This window comes from Heloderma suspectum, chromosome 17 (genome assembly GCF_057233095.1).
Source record: "Heloderma suspectum isolate Gila_16-S chromosome 17, 16-S_ref, whole genome shotgun sequence".
NCBI lineage: Eukaryota > Metazoa > Chordata > Lepidosauria > Squamata > Helodermatidae > Heloderma > Heloderma suspectum.
The window spans coordinates 5,931,140-5,949,433 of NC_139474.1; the positions used below are offsets into that span (position 1 = coordinate 5,931,140).

At 51.1% G+C, this 18,294-nt stretch overlaps 1 protein-coding gene across 1 annotated transcript in view; it reads right to left on the bottom strand.

Annotated features, from left to right (window-relative positions):
- Positions 1–18,294, bottom strand: part of SPTBN2 (spectrin beta, non-erythrocytic 2) — a 127,113-nt gene that overhangs the window by 37,251 nt on the left and 71,568 nt on the right. The window contains exons 10-19 of the mRNA XM_084824567.1: positions 17,745–17,932; positions 16,118–16,235; positions 15,128–15,286; positions 13,830–14,132; positions 6,744–6,897; positions 5,409–6,279; positions 4,460–4,597; positions 3,119–3,875; positions 882–1,084; positions 38–128 (exon numbers count right to left, since the gene is read on the bottom strand). Of these exons, the coding sequence (XP_084680693.1) occupies positions 38–128; positions 882–1,084; positions 3,119–3,875; positions 4,460–4,597; positions 5,409–6,279; positions 6,744–6,897; positions 13,830–14,132; positions 15,128–15,286; positions 16,118–16,235; positions 17,745–17,932 (2,982 nt within the window). The remainder of the gene's footprint in view (positions 1–37; positions 129–881; positions 1,085–3,118; positions 3,876–4,459; positions 4,598–5,408; positions 6,280–6,743; positions 6,898–13,829; positions 14,133–15,127; positions 15,287–16,117; positions 16,236–17,744; positions 17,933–18,294) is intronic.

Sequence of the window (18,294 nt, forward strand, 5' to 3'; positions counted from 1 at the left end):
GTCTACCCATTCTGCCCAATGTCCTGGCCCAGCTCACCTCTTGGCAGTCTTGTAGAAAGTGCTGGAGCTCCCGATTGTCCCGAAGCCGGGCCAGGAGATCTTGGGCTGCTTCTTGGTTCTTCCTGTGCCTGAAAGTGGAGCAGGGCGCAGGGGAAGGAGCAGACACAGTTTTGAGATATTCAGAAGGGGCAGCTGATCGTCCCCATCCTTGCCAGGAGGGTTTACAATATCAACAACAAAATTATATATGCCAGTTGGGAGTCTAGCGGCTGTATTTTGCACTAACGGCAGTTTCCAAGCAGTCTTCAAGGGCAGCCCCATGCACAATGCATTACAGTAGTGTAATCTGGAGGTTACTACAATCCAGCCTTTACACGACGTCGTCAACCTTTAGGACCTCCCCCGCACTTTTTCCTCCTTATCCCCTTTATCCCGCTTTCAAAAAGATTGGAAATAAGCTGTAATAAAGGGTAATGGCACGATATCAACAGTGCGCAATGCTGGCGTAGCACTATGATTCAGCCACTAGATGGTGCTGTTTCCTTGAACGTATAGAGCACTGCTGAGAAGAGAAATTTTAAATTCCAAATCACGTATTCACCATCTAAAGGAGCCCATCGGAAAGACTGGAAGAAGAACGCCCAGGCAAGGATGCTGGGATTTTTGTTTAATGTAGGGAAGCCCTCAGATTCCCTGCTCAATCTGCTGCAATCACCCAAAGATCCACCTTCTTCCTACTACCGGTTCTAAATGGCTACAGGTACAATCCTATGCATGTTTAGACAGAAAAAAGTCCTACAACTCCCAGCATCCTGCTCCATTCACAAAGCCAGCTTGGCCACCGGCCAGCACTCCCCCACTGAGCGACCTCACTCACTCACCGGCTGTCGATGGAATTGACTTTCTCCTGGATCTTGTCCGAGTGGAGCCCATCCTCCATGATGAGCTTCCGCCCAGAGTCCACCAACCCCTTGATCCGCTCCCCATTAGCTTCCATGGTGGTCATGAAATCCTCGTGCTTTTTAATGGCAGCCTCAGCAGCTTGGAGAGAGCCAGGCATGCTTGTGTGAGTCAGCACGTATTCCTGCCAAGGCAAAAAGGACAGGTCATCCCAAGAAAGCGTCACGGCACACCCCGGGACAAGGAGAAGCGACGGGCGACTACCGTGAAGGGACGTCCGTCTGACCTCTGATAGCAACAAGGCCAGCAGAAGGTGGAGTCAGCCTGATGACAGCAGGGGAAAAACAATCACAGCCGCCCCAATCCCTAGGTGTAAGGCTGATTTTTTTAAAAAATGGCATCAGATTTTTTAGATCCTGGGAATGAATGAAAGGTATGGAAGTCAGGTGATCTATGAGGGTCAGAGGCTGGGAGATCTTAGCCAAGGTGAAAAGACAACAAGGAGCTGGGCAGGACATCAGCCAAAAGGACACCCTGAAGTAATTCTATTTTTAGAATACAAGCAGTGGGGTAGTGGAACCAGGGTTCACAGACACACAGCTCCCGCACTCTTTTATTAGCAGGGATGCTGATGTCATCTGCCACCCCCCTCAATTCCCTCTGAGCTTAGCTGTAATCCTCACAGCAGCGGGAAAGGGGGGGGGGAGAATTTTCCCATATTGTTCTCTGTTGTCCTGCAAAATATTTTGGGGCGGCTTGGTCTTGAATGGACAATTCAGACCCATTCACTTTGCAAAAGACCTGCTCCTGGTGGACATGAAAACAGCTAGAATTGATTGGTTGATATGGATCAGCACAGCTGCCTGCAATTTTTGAACTCTCCTTGGGGGCGTGGCTCTGGGGACTGTCATGCTGAGTGCCTGCACTTCCAAATTTGCCACCACACCACTGAATACAAGCCAAGAGTCCAAAGATGAAGGATTCTTGCATAGGGTCATAAGAAGCTGCCTTATACCAGGTCAGACTATCTAGCCGACTACTGTCTCCTCTACCTACCAGAGGATCCTCAGACTCTGCAGCAAATAAGGGTCTTCCCATCACCTGCTTGCTACCTGATCCTTTTTTTGAATTGGAGATGCTGGAGATGTTCTGCATGCAAAGGGGGAGGGGGTTCTTACTGTGCCAATGCTCTCTGCCTAGTAAAAGGGACGTGTACAAAATGATGCCTGGTGTGGAGAATGCAGATAGGGAGACATTTTTCTCCCCCTCTCAAAATACTAGAACCCAATGGGGTCATCCCATGAGGCTGATTGGTGGGAGATTCAAGACAGATCAAAGAAAGGACGTCTTCACACAGCACAGAGTCAAACTATGGAGTTCACAAGATGTAGTGATGGCCACCAATTTGGATGGCTGGAAAAGGGGGATGGACAAATTCCTGGAGGAGGAAGAGAAGGTTATTAATGGCTACTAGTCCTGCTGGCTATGTGTCACCTCCAGTATCAGAGACAGGATGCTTATGCACACCAGTTGCTGGGGAACATGGGCGGGAGGGTACTCTTGCACTCGTATCCTGCTTGCGTGTTTCCCACAGGCAGCTGGTTGGCCACAGTGTGAACAGAATGCTGGACTGGACGGACCCTTGGTCTGATCCAGCAGGGCTCTTGAGATTTTCTTCAGGAAAGTCCTATATATGTCTACTCCTAAGTAAGTCCCATTGAGTTCAATGGAGCTTACTCCCTGGTAAGTGTGACTGGGATTGCACCTAAGGGCTCAATCCTATGCATGTTCAGACAGAAAAAAGTCCTACAACTCCCCAGTTGCTGGGGAACATGGGTGGGAGGGTACCCTGGCTCTCATGCCCAGCTTGTGGGTTCCTGGTGGGCAACTGGTGGGCCACTGTGTGAACAGTGCTGGATGGGATGGAACTGTGGCCTGACCCAGTAGGGCTCTCCTGATGTTCTCAAATGCCCTTTCATATTTATGGTAGCCATGCCGCTCTCCTAGGAAGCCCCCTCCTCTTGCCGCATCACCCTATGTATTCATCCGGTCTACCAGAGCCTACCGCAGCCTTCCCCAAACTGGTGCCCCCCAGCAGTTTTGCACTGCAAGCCTCAGCATTCCTGACCATGCCGGCCGAGGCTGATGGGAGCTGGGGTCCACAAGGGCCGCAAGGGTGCAGGAGAGGCCCTGTGCCCCTGCTCCTCGAAACCCTGACCTGGTTGCTGAGCACCCCTTCCACTTGCTTGGTGTCCCTCAGGAAGATCTGGAAGCCGAAGGCCCGCGAGAGCAGCTGGTGCCGGTTCTCCCACATCTGGCCCAGCTCGATCCAGCCAGTGTCGAGGGCCTGCAGGCGCTGCTGGAGGAACATGTGCTGGGCGTCGGTGTGGCCTTGCGTCACCTCCTCCCCCATGGCCCGCAGCCGCCGGTAGTCGCCTTTGTAGTGCTCCACCTCGTTGCGGATGGTCTCGTGCAGGCTCAGCAGGCGCTCTGCTTCCAGCAGGGTGGCCGGGACATCTTCCGAGGCGATGGCCGTCTGGGTGCGCAGCAGCCAGGCCTGGAAGTCGTCCAGGTCGCGCAGGAAGCCCTGCAGCTTGCTGGCTTCGCCCAGCGACTCCTCCCGGCGCCGCATGGTCCCCCGGAGCTCGTCCCAGGTCCCGTCGACCTCGGATAAACGGTCCGAGATGGCGGCGGCCTGCTCTGGGTGCTGGGCTGCCAGCCGGGCCGCCTCCTCCCGCAGGTCCCGCACTTTGCCCTGGATGGCCTCCAGGTCCCGCTCCATGCCCGCCAGCTTGCGCTGCAGAGCCATGACGCCGGCCAGGTCGTTGCCCAAGCCTTGGGTGGACTCGATCACCTTGGTTTTCTCCCGCATCCACGCCTTGGTCTCGTTGCACTCCAGGTAGTAGTTCTGGATGCTGAGCGCTGAGGTCAAGGCCTCCTTCTTGCGGCTGGCCAGGGCTTGGAACTGCTGCCACCTGCGAGCAAGGAGGGAGGTGAGATCCAGTGCTGACATCGCCACGGCTGCTGCGTCCGGTTTTACACAGATGTGAAATTCACAGACTTTAGAGTAGGGATGGGGAACCTCTGGTCCGGAGGCCAAATCCGGCCCTCCTAGGGTTGTAATCCGGCCCTCCAGGGTTCCCCAGAAGGCCCCGCCCCACCTTGGCCTGGCCCCCACCAATCATTTGTGGTTTCCTGGCTTTTGTGCAGTTTCCCCCCCATTCTAATAGGTTGAAATGTCCCTCTCCTAAGGCTTAGTTACCAGCACTAAAAGCTTTAATCTGAAAAATGCTCATATTGGGGGCATGTTGGCCCTGCCCTTTTGTACTTGGCCCTTTTGCCTTCGGTCCTGCCCACCACGGGAACACAGCCCCCGAGAACTTCTCTGAAACTGAATTCAGAGGATCCCTATTCCTGCGTTAAAGAGAAACTTCAGCTTCCTTTGGGAACTTCCAAAGAAGGAGCTTCACCCTCTCCCGCTCAAACACTTCAAAACACCATCTCTTCTCCTCGCCCCGTTTCCCCCCACCCCACCATGCACACACCTCTGAGCACCCACCTGGTGTTGAGCTGTCCCTGAGTGGCCTGGATACTGTCCTTGTTCCTGTGGTCGGTGCCCAAAAGACGGCTTGCAATCTCGTTCACTGCCACGATGCGAGAGGCCAGGTTGTTCATCTCTGGCTCCAGCGTCTCAAACCTGGGACAGCGAGGATCGAATGAGACAAGGGTCAGGGAGACCCTGCCCTGCCTGGAGATGTCAGGAATCGAAACTGGGACCTTCCGCATGCAAAGCAGGGGCTCTACCACCGAGCCACAGCACTTTCCATTTTTTTGGCCCTGACGCTTCAGTTGGAGGCCAACACAGCTACCTTTAACTTTTTTAATAGTTAACCGGAGAGGCCGGGGATCGAACCTGGGACCTTCCGCATGCAAAGCAGGGGCTCTAACATTGAGCCACAGCCCGTTCCGCCTATGGAACTCTCTCCCAAAGGAAGTTAGGCTGGCACCTTCTCTGCTCAAGTTTTAAACAGGCTGTTAAAACCTTTCTGTTCCTTATGGCTTTGGAGTGTTTTAAATCTCTTCGTTCTGCATTCTCTTTTTAAAGTTCTTTCCTGCACTTAATTTTTGCTGATGGTGCTGTTCTAACATTTTCAAATTGGTTTTAAAAGAGGTTTTTTTAAGACTTTTCAAATTATTTAAAACTTTTTTTTAAAAGTCGGAGTATTCTTCAGCAGGCTCTGGGTTGAGTGCTTAAACTCTTCCAAATTTTAACTGAAAGCTCTCTTGGGGGCCTAACTGGGCCAAAAGGCGACTCATAAAGTAACAAATAAATAAATACATTGCAAAATATGGCACCGCTTCCTCTCTTCAGGAACCGATGGCCCAAACAAAGCAATTAATTAGGAGCCACGTTCTCTCTCTCTCTCTCTCTCTCACACACACACACACACGCACTGACTTCTGGGTAAGGAGGAGGAATGTAGCGGCCGCTGGGGCGATCCTCTCACCTTTGTTGAACCACTTCGAGGTCTTCCAACTTCTCTGGGACGTCCATCGTTTCGATCCAGTACTCCCTCTCGCCGATCCAAAGCCCGCAAGCGTCTGCCTCACTGAACATCTTGTAGAGGTTGAGGGCATCCTGCAGGGCTTGCTTGCGATGCTCAGCCAACGTCACCAGCTCCTCGTAGCGCTGTTCCAGTGCGGGCAGCTGCCCGTCCACCTCAGGGGAATGGGCGAAGGCCGCCGGCAGGCTCCGGGCCTGCTCGTGCAAGGCGTCCAGGGCAGGCCGGTGGTTGTGGATCTCCTCCTCCACGTCCTTATGCTTCTTCACCAGGCTCTGGGTCGAGTATTCGTCGTGGCCCACCTCGGAGCTAGACACCAAGCGGAGGGCGTCCAGCAGCCAGGCCTCCATGTCATTCGCGTCCGCTTGGAACTGGTAGAGGTTGGAGGCCTGGAGGAGACGGCGCTCCCGTTCGCTCGACAGTGCCTCCAGCTGGTCCCACTGCTCCTCGATCTCCCGGATGCGCTCGGCCACCTCAGCAGCTCCAAAGTGGCCCTCAGCGACCAGCTGGCGGCCTTCAGCAACGCTCTGCTGCAGCGGGCCAGCACGGCCGCTCATCTCGTCGCGGAAGGCGTTGTGCTTGCTGGCAAGCCGCAGCGCGCTTGTCAGGTCCTTGCCGAAGTCGTCCGAGGAGAGGATCTGGCTCTGCTCCCGAATCCAGGCGTCCTCCTCGCCCATGTCCCAGAAGAACTTCCAAAGGCGGCGCGACTCCTCCAGCTTGGCACGCCGCTGCGCTGCCAGCACCACCAGCTCCCGGTAGCACCGGTCCAACGTTGCCACGCGCTCCTGGACGAGGTGGGGATCGCAGGGTTTGTATCCTGCAGGGGGCAAAAAAACGGCATTCACAGCCCTACACCTGCCAATGTTTGGGAAATCTACAAGGGTCACTGCTCGCTACGTAACGGGAAACCCTTTATCTCCAGTTTCCAACTTGAGCAGTGTGCTAAGCGCTGTGCACTCAGCAGATGTTTGGAAGCACCATCTGAGTATGGTTCACTCCTGCTTCGCGTTCCTCGTGCAGGGAAGGACGAAGCAGAAACAAAACCGGCTGTGCACTCCGTACTTGCAGGAGCACCAGCAAAATTACATCTCGCATGGAGCATTTTATAACTTTGTTCAGGAAGCCTGGAGGAAAGGCGAGGTTGATCGGAACAAAGGCAAAGTCGAGAAATTGGATTTTAACGTAGGGGGATGAAGGGGGCTCCATTTTAGACTCGGGCATCTCTTCCCCCTCCCGCCGCACATGCTCCCTCCTGAAGCTCTGCAGGGGTAGCGCCATCACCTTCTCCAGGGGTGGCAAAGCGCTGGGCAGCGGCACCGATGGCTTTCACCCGTTCAGCCTGGACAGCGATGTCAGCCTCCACCAGAGCGTGGATCTGCAGCAGGTCCTCCACGCCGTGCAAGTGTTTTCCGAAGTCCTGCGACTGGAGGAGGCCCTGCGAGAAAGCACAGCAGAGGATGAGACAGCCAAAACGTGGCCACGCGCTATCACCCACCCACTCTGCCCCTTGGTCCCTAACGAAGCTACCGACCGGCCCAGCACAGAAGCCGCCAAACATCACATGGCTCTGCTTCGCATGCGCGGGGTGGCGGAACTCCCTTCATTTTATTTATTTACTTATTTTATTTACAATATTTATATACCGCTCCACATCAAAGATTTTGGAGCGGTGAACGACAAGATAAAAGAACAAAACCCCATAATTAAAATAGTTTCAAAAATTTAAAAGCACAGATTCTGAACTTAATAAACCGCAGCTGGTCACTCAGGGAAGGCCTCTCGAAATGACAATGTCTTCAGGAGCCGCCGGGTGTAACACAATGTTGGTGCCTGCCTGACTTCCGAAGGCAGGGAGTTCCACAGGAAGGGGGCCACCACACTGAAGGCTCGTCTCCTGGTGGACTCCACTCGGGCCATAGGTCTGTGCGGAACTTCCAGGAGCCAGCCCTCCAATGACCTCAGTGACTGGGCGGGTTGGTAAAGAAGAAGGCGCTCTCTCAGGTAACCTGGTCCCAAGTTGTTTAGGGCTTTGTACACTGGTACTAATACCTTAAACCTGGCCCAGTAGCGAATAGGCAGCCAGTGCCGTTCCCTCAGCAAAGGAGCTACATGCTGAAAAGGAGCAGCTCCTGACAACAGCCGGGCTTCTGCGTTCCGCACTAACTCCAGCTTCCGGGCCAGCCTCAAGGGCGGCCCCACAGAGAGCACGTTGCAGTAATCCAGTCCTGAGGCCTGGACCACTGTGGCCAAGCTACGGCCAAGTCCAGGAGAGGCCGTAGTTGATGAACCAGCCACAGCTGGTAAAAGGCACTCCGAGCCACGGCTTTACACACACATACACCCATACTGTAAAATAATGTTGATGCACTCTACATCCGACCAACAGAAACAAACTTTCCCATGAACTTTCACAGGCGTCCACTTGTTCCATAGAGCCTCTGTGGCATAAACATTAAAGCAGACAAGGAAAAGGTCCCATAGGGAAGCTTCCCGAACTGGTGCGAGGTTCGGATTTTCTGCGTTTTCATGCGCTCCAAACCCAACTCGTATAAAGCTGTGGCCAGGGCCACAACCAACAGGAAGCCAGAACAACGGGAGAGAAAAATGGCATGAAGCCTTGTAGCTCCAGTCCAAGAAATATTTACTCAGGAGTAAGCTGTGCTTGAGTGGAGCCAGCATTAATGAATGTGCACGCAGAAATGCACACTCTTCAAACAACTGGGAGTGAGCTGGGATGAGCCTCAGGCTCACACACTCCCTTCTCCCCTTTCCTCCTCTTTCATGTGCGAGGAAGACAGTGACAGTTTCTATTTTCATTTTCACACAAACCACAACAAACCACACTGCATACGAATTCCAGGGATTGCGGTGTGTCCCAAAGAAACCCGGTTAAAACTAGTGCTTTTTTTCTGGAGAAAAAAGTACTGGAACTCTGTTTATACTGTTTAAGTTGATTTTATCTGTACACCGCCCTGAGATCTTAATGATATAGGGCAGGATACAAATGTTTTAAATAAATAAGCAAGCAATCCCATGCGGATAGGCAGCCGCCTCCGAACTCGGAGGCGACCACCTATCCAATGCACAGCTGGAGAAGCACGGAGGGGATCCTCTCCTCTGCACTCCAGCTGCCCTGCATTCAGGGCTAAACAACTGATTTCAGCTTTCTAGCCATGGGACGTCAGAGCGCGGGGCAGGGAGGCTGGGCGACACACAGTGTCGTACCATACAGTGTCGTACCGGCACTTCCACGCTCCCCGCCCCGCCCCCGGGAATGCCCCCTTTTGCCCCACTGTGCACTGCTCTTATGCACGGAGCATAGGGACGACCTGTGCCACCTACAAGACAGTGGAGGAGGGGGTGGGGAGGCATTTCTCCAGAACCAACCTCAGAGTGCGGGCTCTAAGGTCGAGTCCCGGAAACTGACCAATCCTATGGCCGTCTGGCCGCTAACCTGCGGCCATAGGATCATGCCCTAAATAAATACTCTAAATAATTTTTTTTAAAAAATGGGAACGAAAAATACTCCAGGTGAATGACTGGCTACGAAGGTGATGCCGACGAGAGAGATTTGGATTCTGGGACCACAGGCTATACTTCCTGGAAGATGGGCTGTTGGCTAGGGATGGGTTGCACGTCACAAAGGATGGGAAGAATGTGTTTGGCCGCAGCATGAAGAACTTCATCAGGAGGGCTTTAAACTGAATCCTACGGGGAAGGGAGATGTAATGTTGGGGGTAACAATGGACATAGGCGCATGCACTGCAATGGAGAGAACAGCTCTGATAGCGCCCAATAATAGTCTTCAGACACATGTAGGAAGAAAGCCAGACTATGAAGCACATGGTCTTCTATGTCTATATACTAATGCCCAGAGTATGGGAAACAAACAGAACGAACTTGAACTCTTAATACAAGAGGGAAATTATGACCTGATAGGTATAACTGAGACTTGGTGGGATGACTCTCATGACTGGAATACAGCAAATGAAGGATATAACTTGTTCAAAAAGAAGAGGAGGAACAGAAAGGGAGGTGGGGTTGCACTGTATGTGAAAAATACATATCTCTGCACAGAAATACAGGAGGAGGAGCTTGGTAGCCCCATCGAGAACATCTGGGTGGAAATAAATGGAGCAAAGAATAAAAGGAACCTGGTGGTCGGAGTCTACTACCGGCCACCCAATCAAGGAGAAGACAAGGATGAAACTTTTGAAAAGCAAATAGCCAATGTTTTAAGGAAGCATGATGTAGTAGTAATGGGGGACTTCAATTTCCCTGATATTTGTTGGGAGACAAATTCTGCAAAACATGGCCCCTCCAGGAAATTCCTGACTTGTGTGGTGGATAACTTCCTCCTACAGAAAGTAGAGGAAGGAACTAGAGGATCGGCTATCCTTGACTTGATCCTAACCAACAGAGATGACTTAGTGGCTAAAGTAGCAGTTACAGGAACTCTGGGGGAAAGCGACCATGTTGTACTTGAGTTCTTGGTTCTAAGGGAAGCAAAAGCCGAGTGTACTCAAACGCGTACCCTGGATTTTAGGAAAGCTGATTTTCATAAACTCAGAACAATGATCAGTAAGGTCCCATGGCAAGCGATGCTAGCGAGAAAAGGAGTCCAAGATGGGTGGGAGCTTTTAAAAAAGGAAATTCTCAAGGCACAATCACAAGCAATTCCAACAAGAAGAAAAGGTGGAAGACAACAGAAGAAGCCAATGTGGCTTCACAAAAAGCTTAGGGATGACCTGAAAACAAAAAAGGACACATATAGGAAGTGGAAAGAAGGCCAAGTAACAAAGGAAGAGTACAGGCAGATAGCACAGAATTGCAGGGATGGCGTCAGGAAGGCTAAAGCTGAGAATGAGCTGAGGTTAGCAAGGGATGTTAAAAACAACAAAAAGGCTTTCTTCAGCTACGTGCATAGTAAAAGGCAGAGGAAAGAAATGGTGGTTCAGCTATTAAATAAGGATGGAAAAATGATAACAGATGACAAAGAAAAGGCAGAGGTGCTCAATTCCTACTTTGGCTCAGTCTTCTCCCAAAAGAGGGTCTATGACCCCCCTGGCAAAGGCGAAGTACAGGCTGAAGGGGCAGGATTGCAGCTTGAGATCGACAGGCATATGGTCAAGGAACACCTCATTACTTTGAATGAGTTCAAATCTCCAGGGCCAGATGAACTGCATCCTAGAGTCATAAAGGAACTGGCAGAAGAACTCTCAGAACCGCTGTCTATTCTCTTTGAGAAATCATGGAGGACGGGGGAAGTGCCAGATGACTGGAGGAGGGCTAACGTTGTCCTTATCTTCAAAAAGGGTAAAAAGGAGGAACCTGGGAACTACAGACCAGTCAGTCTGACATCAATCCCTGGGAAAATTCTGGAGCAGATGATAAAGCAATCCATCTGGAAGCACCTTGACAACAATGCCGTGATTACTCGAAGCCAACATGGATTTGTCAAAAACAAGTCCTGCCAGACAAATCTGATCTCATTTTTTGATCAAGTCACCTCCCTTGTAGACCGTGGGAATGCTGTAGACATCATATACCTCGACTTCAGCAAAGCTTTCGACAAAGTGCCCCATGAGATCCTGATGAGCAAACTAGCTCAAAGTGGGCTAGATGAAACAACGATCCGGTGGATCCACAGTTGGCTACAGAATCGGACTCAAAGAGTGCTTATCAATGGGACCTTCTCAAGCTGGGGAGAGGTAACGAGTGGGGTACCGCAGGGCTCAGTCCTGGGCCCAGTGCTCTTCAACATTTTTATGAATGACTTGGAGGTGGAGGTGCAGGGAATGCTGATCAAATTTGCAGATGACACCAAATTGGGAGGGATAGCTAATACTTTGGAAGACAGAAACAAAATTCAAAGTGATCTGGATAGACTGGAGCGCTGGGCAGAAAACAACAGAATGGCATTTAATAGGGACAAATGCCAAGTTCTGCACCTAGGAAAAAGAAACAAAATGCACAGTTACAAGATGGGGGATACGTGGCTCAACCACACTACAAGCGAGAAGGATCTGGGAATTGTTGTCGATCACAAGCTGAATATGAGCCAACAATGTGATGTGGCTGCAAAAAAGGCCAATGCTCTTTTGGGCTGCATTCATAGAAGCATCGCTTCCAAATCCCGGGAAGTACTAGTTCCCCTCTACTCAGCACTGGTTAGGCCTCATCTGGAGTACTGTGTCCAGTTCTGGGCACCACACTTTAAGAAGGATGCAGACAAACTGGAGAGGGTTCAGAGGAGGGCAACAAAGATGATCAGGGGACTGGAAACAAAGCCCTATGAAGAGAGACTGAAAGAACTGGGCATGTTTAGCCTTGAGAAGAGAAGACTGAGGGGAGATATGATAGCACTCTTCAAGTACTTGAAAGGTTGTCACAGAGAAGAAGGCCAGGATCTCTTCTTGATCATCCCAGAGTGCAGGACACGGAATCATGGGCTCAAGTTACAGGAAGCCAGATTCCGGCTGAACATCAGGAAAAAATTCCTGACTGTAAGAGCAAGACGACAATGGAACCAATTACCTGGGGAGGTGGTGGGCTCTCCCACACTGGAGGCCTTCAAGACGAGGCTGGACAGCCATTTGTCAGGGATGCTCTGACTTGGATTCCTGCATTGAGCAGGGGGTTGGAGTCGATGGCCTTGTAGGCCCCTTCCAACCCTACTATTCTATGATTCTATGATAATAAGCTCTTGGATTACGCTTCCTCGGGAGTAGATGGTGATTAAATTGTAATGAAGAGCATTAAAGTAGTGGACAAACTCCATCTAATCTATTTATCTATTTATCTATCTATCTATCTATCTATCTATCTATCTATCTATCTATCTATCAAAATGCAAGAAAAGGTGCCAGAACTCATTTCTGGTGAGCTCCACCAGAAAAAAAAGCACTGATTAAAACAAACTAAGTATAAACTATGTACTTTGGATCCTGATTTCTTAACTAACTTTGGTTAGAACAAACAACAGTTCCCCCGAGTTCATACGTAACGTGGAGCTGCGGTTTGTGCTACAGGGGAAAAGGAAGCTGTTGGTCTCCTCCTTTTGAGCATGAAGGAGGGGGAGAGGGAAGGGGGAGTGCAGAAGCCTGAAGATCGCCGCAGCTCATTCTTGCTCACCTAAAGCTCTTCCAGCCCAAGACCCAAATGCCATTTCAGAGAAGCTCTCAGGAGCTGCATTCCAGTGATGGGCAGGGTCAAAGGGAGAAAGGGGCGATATCGAAAATACAAAGAACACCGGAATATTGTAGCTTGAAGCTCTTACTTGCGGTAATTAAGCCTTAGTAGAGGCATTTCAACCTTTTAGGGTGGGAGGAAAAACTGCACAACAGCTGGGAAACTACCAAACAACTGGCGATTCAGGGAAAGGGGCGGGACCAGAGGAAGGGGGCGTGGTCATCTGGGAAACCCCAGGAGAGCCAGATGTTGCCCCCGGGCCTAAGGTTTCCACCCATCGTTTAGGTCAGGGGTAGGAAACTGTTTTTCTGCATAGGCCTGCAATTTGTTTAGGGCTGAGAAGCAATGACAGGTAGTGGTTAGAGCGTTCACTGGGGAGTCAGGAGATCCAGGTTCTAGTCCCCACTCGGCCATGAAGCTCACTGGGTGACTTTGGGCCAGTCACAGACTCTCAGCCCAGCCTACCTCACAGGGCTGTTGTTGTGAGGCTAAAATGGGAGAGGAGACGGAGGAGAATGTAAGCCACCTTGGGTTCCTTAAAAGAGGAAAAAAAGGTGTGATATAAATGTAATAAATAAATTAAATAAATAAATAACCGGTATGCCAGCAATGGGTGGGGCCAAAGCCAAAATTGGGAACGGGAACTCATTTGCACTCTCTCTCTCTCTCTCTTTTTCTCACTCACTCTCTCTCTCTTTCTCTGTCACCCTTTTCTCTCTCCACCCTCCCTTTTCCTCCCTGCCCAGACAGAAAACAGACAGATCACTTTTGCCAGATCACTAAACACCTGCAGGAGGCTTTTAAAATGTGGCTGCTGGCGGCAAGTTCCCCTTCCCCGGTTTAGGTGACTGTCTGAACCAAGCCACAGACACAGACGAAGCACAAACTCCCTTTGGGAGAGAAGAGATTACACTCCCTCGGGAGCCATCTGCCAGAAACTGCAGGAGTCATCAGGGACAGACGGCACCAGCTCCCTTGGGTGGGAGGAAGATCACACCATCTCCTGTGTCTACTCCAGGGGGAACTTGCTATGAAGTATGTTACGGGGTTCTATCTGACCTGAACACTCCCATTTCCTTCTGCATCAGGCACTGATGCGATTCACACCTGTGCAGGACGTACAACCCCCAAGCACCATCCCACGGCCGACCCCCCTTTCCCTCGCTCCTCCTCTACCTTCATCTCCTCCAGCCAATCCATGAGGTAGGCCAGGTCCTGAAGCATCTTCTGGAGCTCAAAGTGGAGCATCAGGCGCTCACGGCGGGCCGCCACCAGCTCGCGCAGGTAGTCCCAAAGCCGCGCCACGTTGTTCTTCCGCGCCAGCACCCGCTTGAGGTCGTGGTAGCCCTCGGCCTCCAGCTCGGCCGCCACAGCGTTCACGGCAGCCACACGCTCGCTGTAGGCCACGATGTCTGTCTCGATGGCTTCGTGCTTCCGCACAGCCGCCTCCACGGCCGATATATCTGACCCAAAGTTATCCTGCAGGTTGCGGGGGAAGAAAGTCCCGTGTCATTCTTCCCAGGGCTGGCCCAAGACATTTTGGGGGGAAGACAGATCCCGTGTCATTCTTCCCAGGGCTGGCCCAAGACATTTGGGGGGGAAGACAGATCCTGTGTCATTCTTCCCAGGGCTGGCCCAAGACATTTTGTTGCCTGAGGCGAAACAGCAAATGTCACCCCCCCCCAAACACACACAATTGTATTTATTAATTCTGTGAAGTATGTTTATGCTGCTCCTCAGCCAAAAAGTTGCCCAGAGTGGTGTACATATGATCATTAAAACAAGACAGTCCCTGCCCCACAGGCCTACAATCTAGGAAGACACAGCACACAAGGAAAAAGGAATGGAGAGGGAAGGGGGAGATTCATTATTTTAGAGGGGCTGATGGAATGGCTCTGCTGGTCATGGCTGAGGGTGTGTAATAAGATTAGAATGAATAGTAGCCCTGAACAGGCACAAAGGAACATTTAAAGAAACTTTGAAAGACATTTTAAAGGAGCGCCACAAGATGGAGTGACGGCCACCACTCTGGATGGCTTTAAAAGGGGGATAAACAAATTCCTGGAGGAGAAGGCTCTCAATGGCTACTAGTCCTGATGGCTAATGCGACCTCCAGGATCAGAGGCAGGATGCCCATGTGCACCAGTTGCTGGGGAACATGGGCAGGAGGGTGCTGATGCACCCCTGTCCTGCTTGTGGGCTTCCCATTGGGGCAGCTGGTCGGCCACTGTGGGAACAGAATGCTGGACTAGATGGACCCTTAGTCTGATCCAGCAGGGCTCCCTGCCTGCCAAGCCTTACAATAAAAAAAGACACGACACACGAGGAAAAAGTGACGGGGAGGGAAGAAAATTAAGTAGTCTTTCAGCAGGGCTGGTGGAATCCCCCCGCTTCCTCCTCTCATTGCCTTCAGTACAGCCTGCTGGAGAATGGCTGCCAGTGGGGCCCACCCCTGCCTCGCACACAGAGCTGACCTGGGAAACGAGGCGCTGGTTCTCGCTCAGCCAGGTCTCGCGCATGGCTGCCTTGCGGTCGAACCGAGCGGCCAGCTGCTCCAGCTTCTCCTGCCGAATCAACTCGTTGCGCAGGGCCAATTCCCGCTCGTGCTCTGCTTTCTCCAGCCGCTCCCAGCCCTGTGGACAGTGAGGGGGGAAGGAGGAGGAGGAAGACAATCATGGATACAGTGTACAGTTCTGGTCACCACACCTAAAAGAAGATATCATAGAGCTGGAAGAAGTGCAGAGGAGGGCATCTAAAATGATCAAGGGGCTGGAGCATCTCCCCTATGAGGGAAGGTGACAACAGCTGGGATTGTTCAGCTTGGAAAAATGGCAGGTAAGGGGAGACATGATAGAGGTCTACAAAATTATGCATGGAGAATGTGGTTAGGGAGACCATTTTCTCCCTCTCTCAAAACACTGGAACCCAGGGTCATCCTATGAAGCTGATGAGTGGGAGATTCAGGACAGATCAAAGGAAGGACATCTTCACACAGCGCAGAGTCAAATGATGGAATTCTCTACCAGAGCAGTGATGTAGTGATGGCCACCAATTTGGATGGCTTTAAAAGGGGGTTGGACAAATTCCTGGAAGAGAAGGCTACTAATGGCTACTAGTCTTGATGGCTATGTGCTACCTCCAGTACCAGAGGGAGTGAGCCTATGTACACCAGTTGCTGGGGAACATGGGCGGGAGGGCGCCGTTGCACTCACATCCTGCTTGTGCGTTCCTGGTCGACAGCTGGTTGACCACGGTGTGAACAGAATGCTGGACTAGATGGACCCTTGGTCTGATCCAGCCGGGCTCTCCTGATGTTCTTAACCAACCCTTCCCCTTGAAAACCAGTCCCTTAGGGCACAATCCTATGCGTGTTCTGACAAAAATAAGTCCTGCAACTCCCAGCGTTCTCCAGCCAGCAGTGTGACGAAACACTCCCCTCTCCTGCCGTTCACACACCACCTCACCTTGTTAATGTCGGAGATGAGCCTTCCCTCCCGGGGCGTGTAAACCTTCTGGTTATTGGCTCTCATCTTGCTTTGGATGGTGAAAAGGAGAACTTCAAGATTCCCCTTCTCTGTGAACCTGGGAGCAGGATGGTGGGGGAAGAAGAATGAAGGGGGGTGGAAAAGGCCAGGCTAACGAACAAGAATGCACATTTTAAGCCCGGGGGTGGGGGGGGAATGCATCAGATGGGCAGCCCATTCTCACTACATGCGAGGGATGGACAAATTTGTCAATGCTGGTTTCTCTCAGTTTCTCGTTTTTCCAGTCTTAAATTCAGTTCATCTCAAAAGTTTGAGAATTTCTCCAGTCTTAAATTCTGTCCATCTTAAATTCCCAAGTCTTAAATTCCCGAAATTTAAGAATTTTTCTTTTTTAAAAAAAAAGCCTGAATGAAAAAATTCATAAGCATTTTTGCATGCATTTCTCCTAACAGATGCATTGTTGTATGCGTTTTGCCTAATGTTTTGCTAACATCACGCACCTTTGAACATTATTTTCCCTAATGTATGCGTTTTTTGTACACATGTGTTTTGACTGGAAAACTCCACTGAAAAATTCAGAGAAGTTCAAATTTTGAAGGAGAACCGAGATTTGGTTCACACAGAGGTTCAAAAGCATGAAATTAGATAAATTCACATATATTTATTTATTAAATTTATATCCCACCATTTGTCCTCCAAGGAGCCCAAGCCAACGTACACCATCTTTGTCCTCCTCTCCATTTTATCCTCACAACAACCCTGTGAGGCAGGCTGTGCTGCCAGTCAGTTACTGGGCCAAAGTTACTCAATGCTCTTCATGGCCGAGTGGGGACTGGAACCTGGGTCTCCTGAGTTCCAGTCCGACACTCTAACCACTGCACCACACTGGCTCTCTTGCCAGACTACCAAACGATAGCGAGATGTGCAGAACCAAAGGGAGGCCCTCACCAAAAGAAGAGGAGGGAACTCTCCCTGGCCCCATCAGGGTCCTAATCACACCGCACAGACCAGCTCTTATTGCTAGGCCCCAATCCATTCTGGAGTGGCCCCCAAAGTTCCACAGAATGCCAGCCAGCGCTTTAATTCCTTACATATATATACACATGCATAAGTCTTTCCACTAATGAACACAAGGCAGCTTACGCCGTTTCCATCCCCGCTTTTCATCCACACAACAGCCCTGTGAGGTAGGCTTGGCTGAGAGTCAGTGACTGACCCAAAGTCACCCAGTGAGCTTCATGGCCGAGTGGGGACTAGAACCTGGGTCTCCTGACATGCAGCCCAACACGCTAACCGCTACACCACACCGGCTGTCTTGGCAGACTACCAAACAATAGCGAGATGTGCAAAACCAAAGGCAGGCCCTCACCGAAAGAAGAGGAAGGAACTGGCCGCATGAGGCTCCTAATGGCGGCCCAAAGACCAGCTCTTTTTGCTAGGCACCACGTTACAATGCAACCACATTAAAATGCAAACGGAATGAATCTTTTCCCCACCCCTACACATGAGCACAGAAGGATTTTAAGGATTTTAATGCTCTCTTCCAGCACCCTCGGCCAAACTTACTACCTCTCTTGAGCCCGGGCTTAACGAAGGCGTCGCTTACTTGGGGGGCTTCTCCACGGTGCGGTAGGTGTTGAAGGCCTGCAACTGGTTCTGCACCCCGCTCAGACTGTTGGCCAGCTTCCGGTCATTCAGCGTCAAGATGGTCTGCTCGATCCACTGCAGGAGGTCAGAGGCGAGCGTCTCGTACTTCTCAATTAGCTTGTCGGCCTCGATGGCGTAGTCCAGCACCTGGTGGGGGAACCTGGGTCACTTGGGCCGCCAGGGCGCCTGGGAAAGGGCTGCCGGCCCGAGACACTCCATCCGCTTCCTAGGAGCATTATCCCGTTATCTGCCATGGCTGCGAATTTGTTTCCAGGCTCAATTTAAAGGGCAAAAGGGATGTAAAAATACGAGCCTATTGTAGCTTAAAGCTCTTAGTACAGTAACTAAACCTTAGGAGAAGCAGTTCAACTTTTTAGAAATGGGGAAATAAATCCTTTAAAATCACCCAACCCAAAGTGTTTATTGTATCTTAGCAATTTGCCATTATACACAGTTACAGGGGGGAAAAGATCATTATACCATTTAAAACTCTACTAACAGACCCTCAA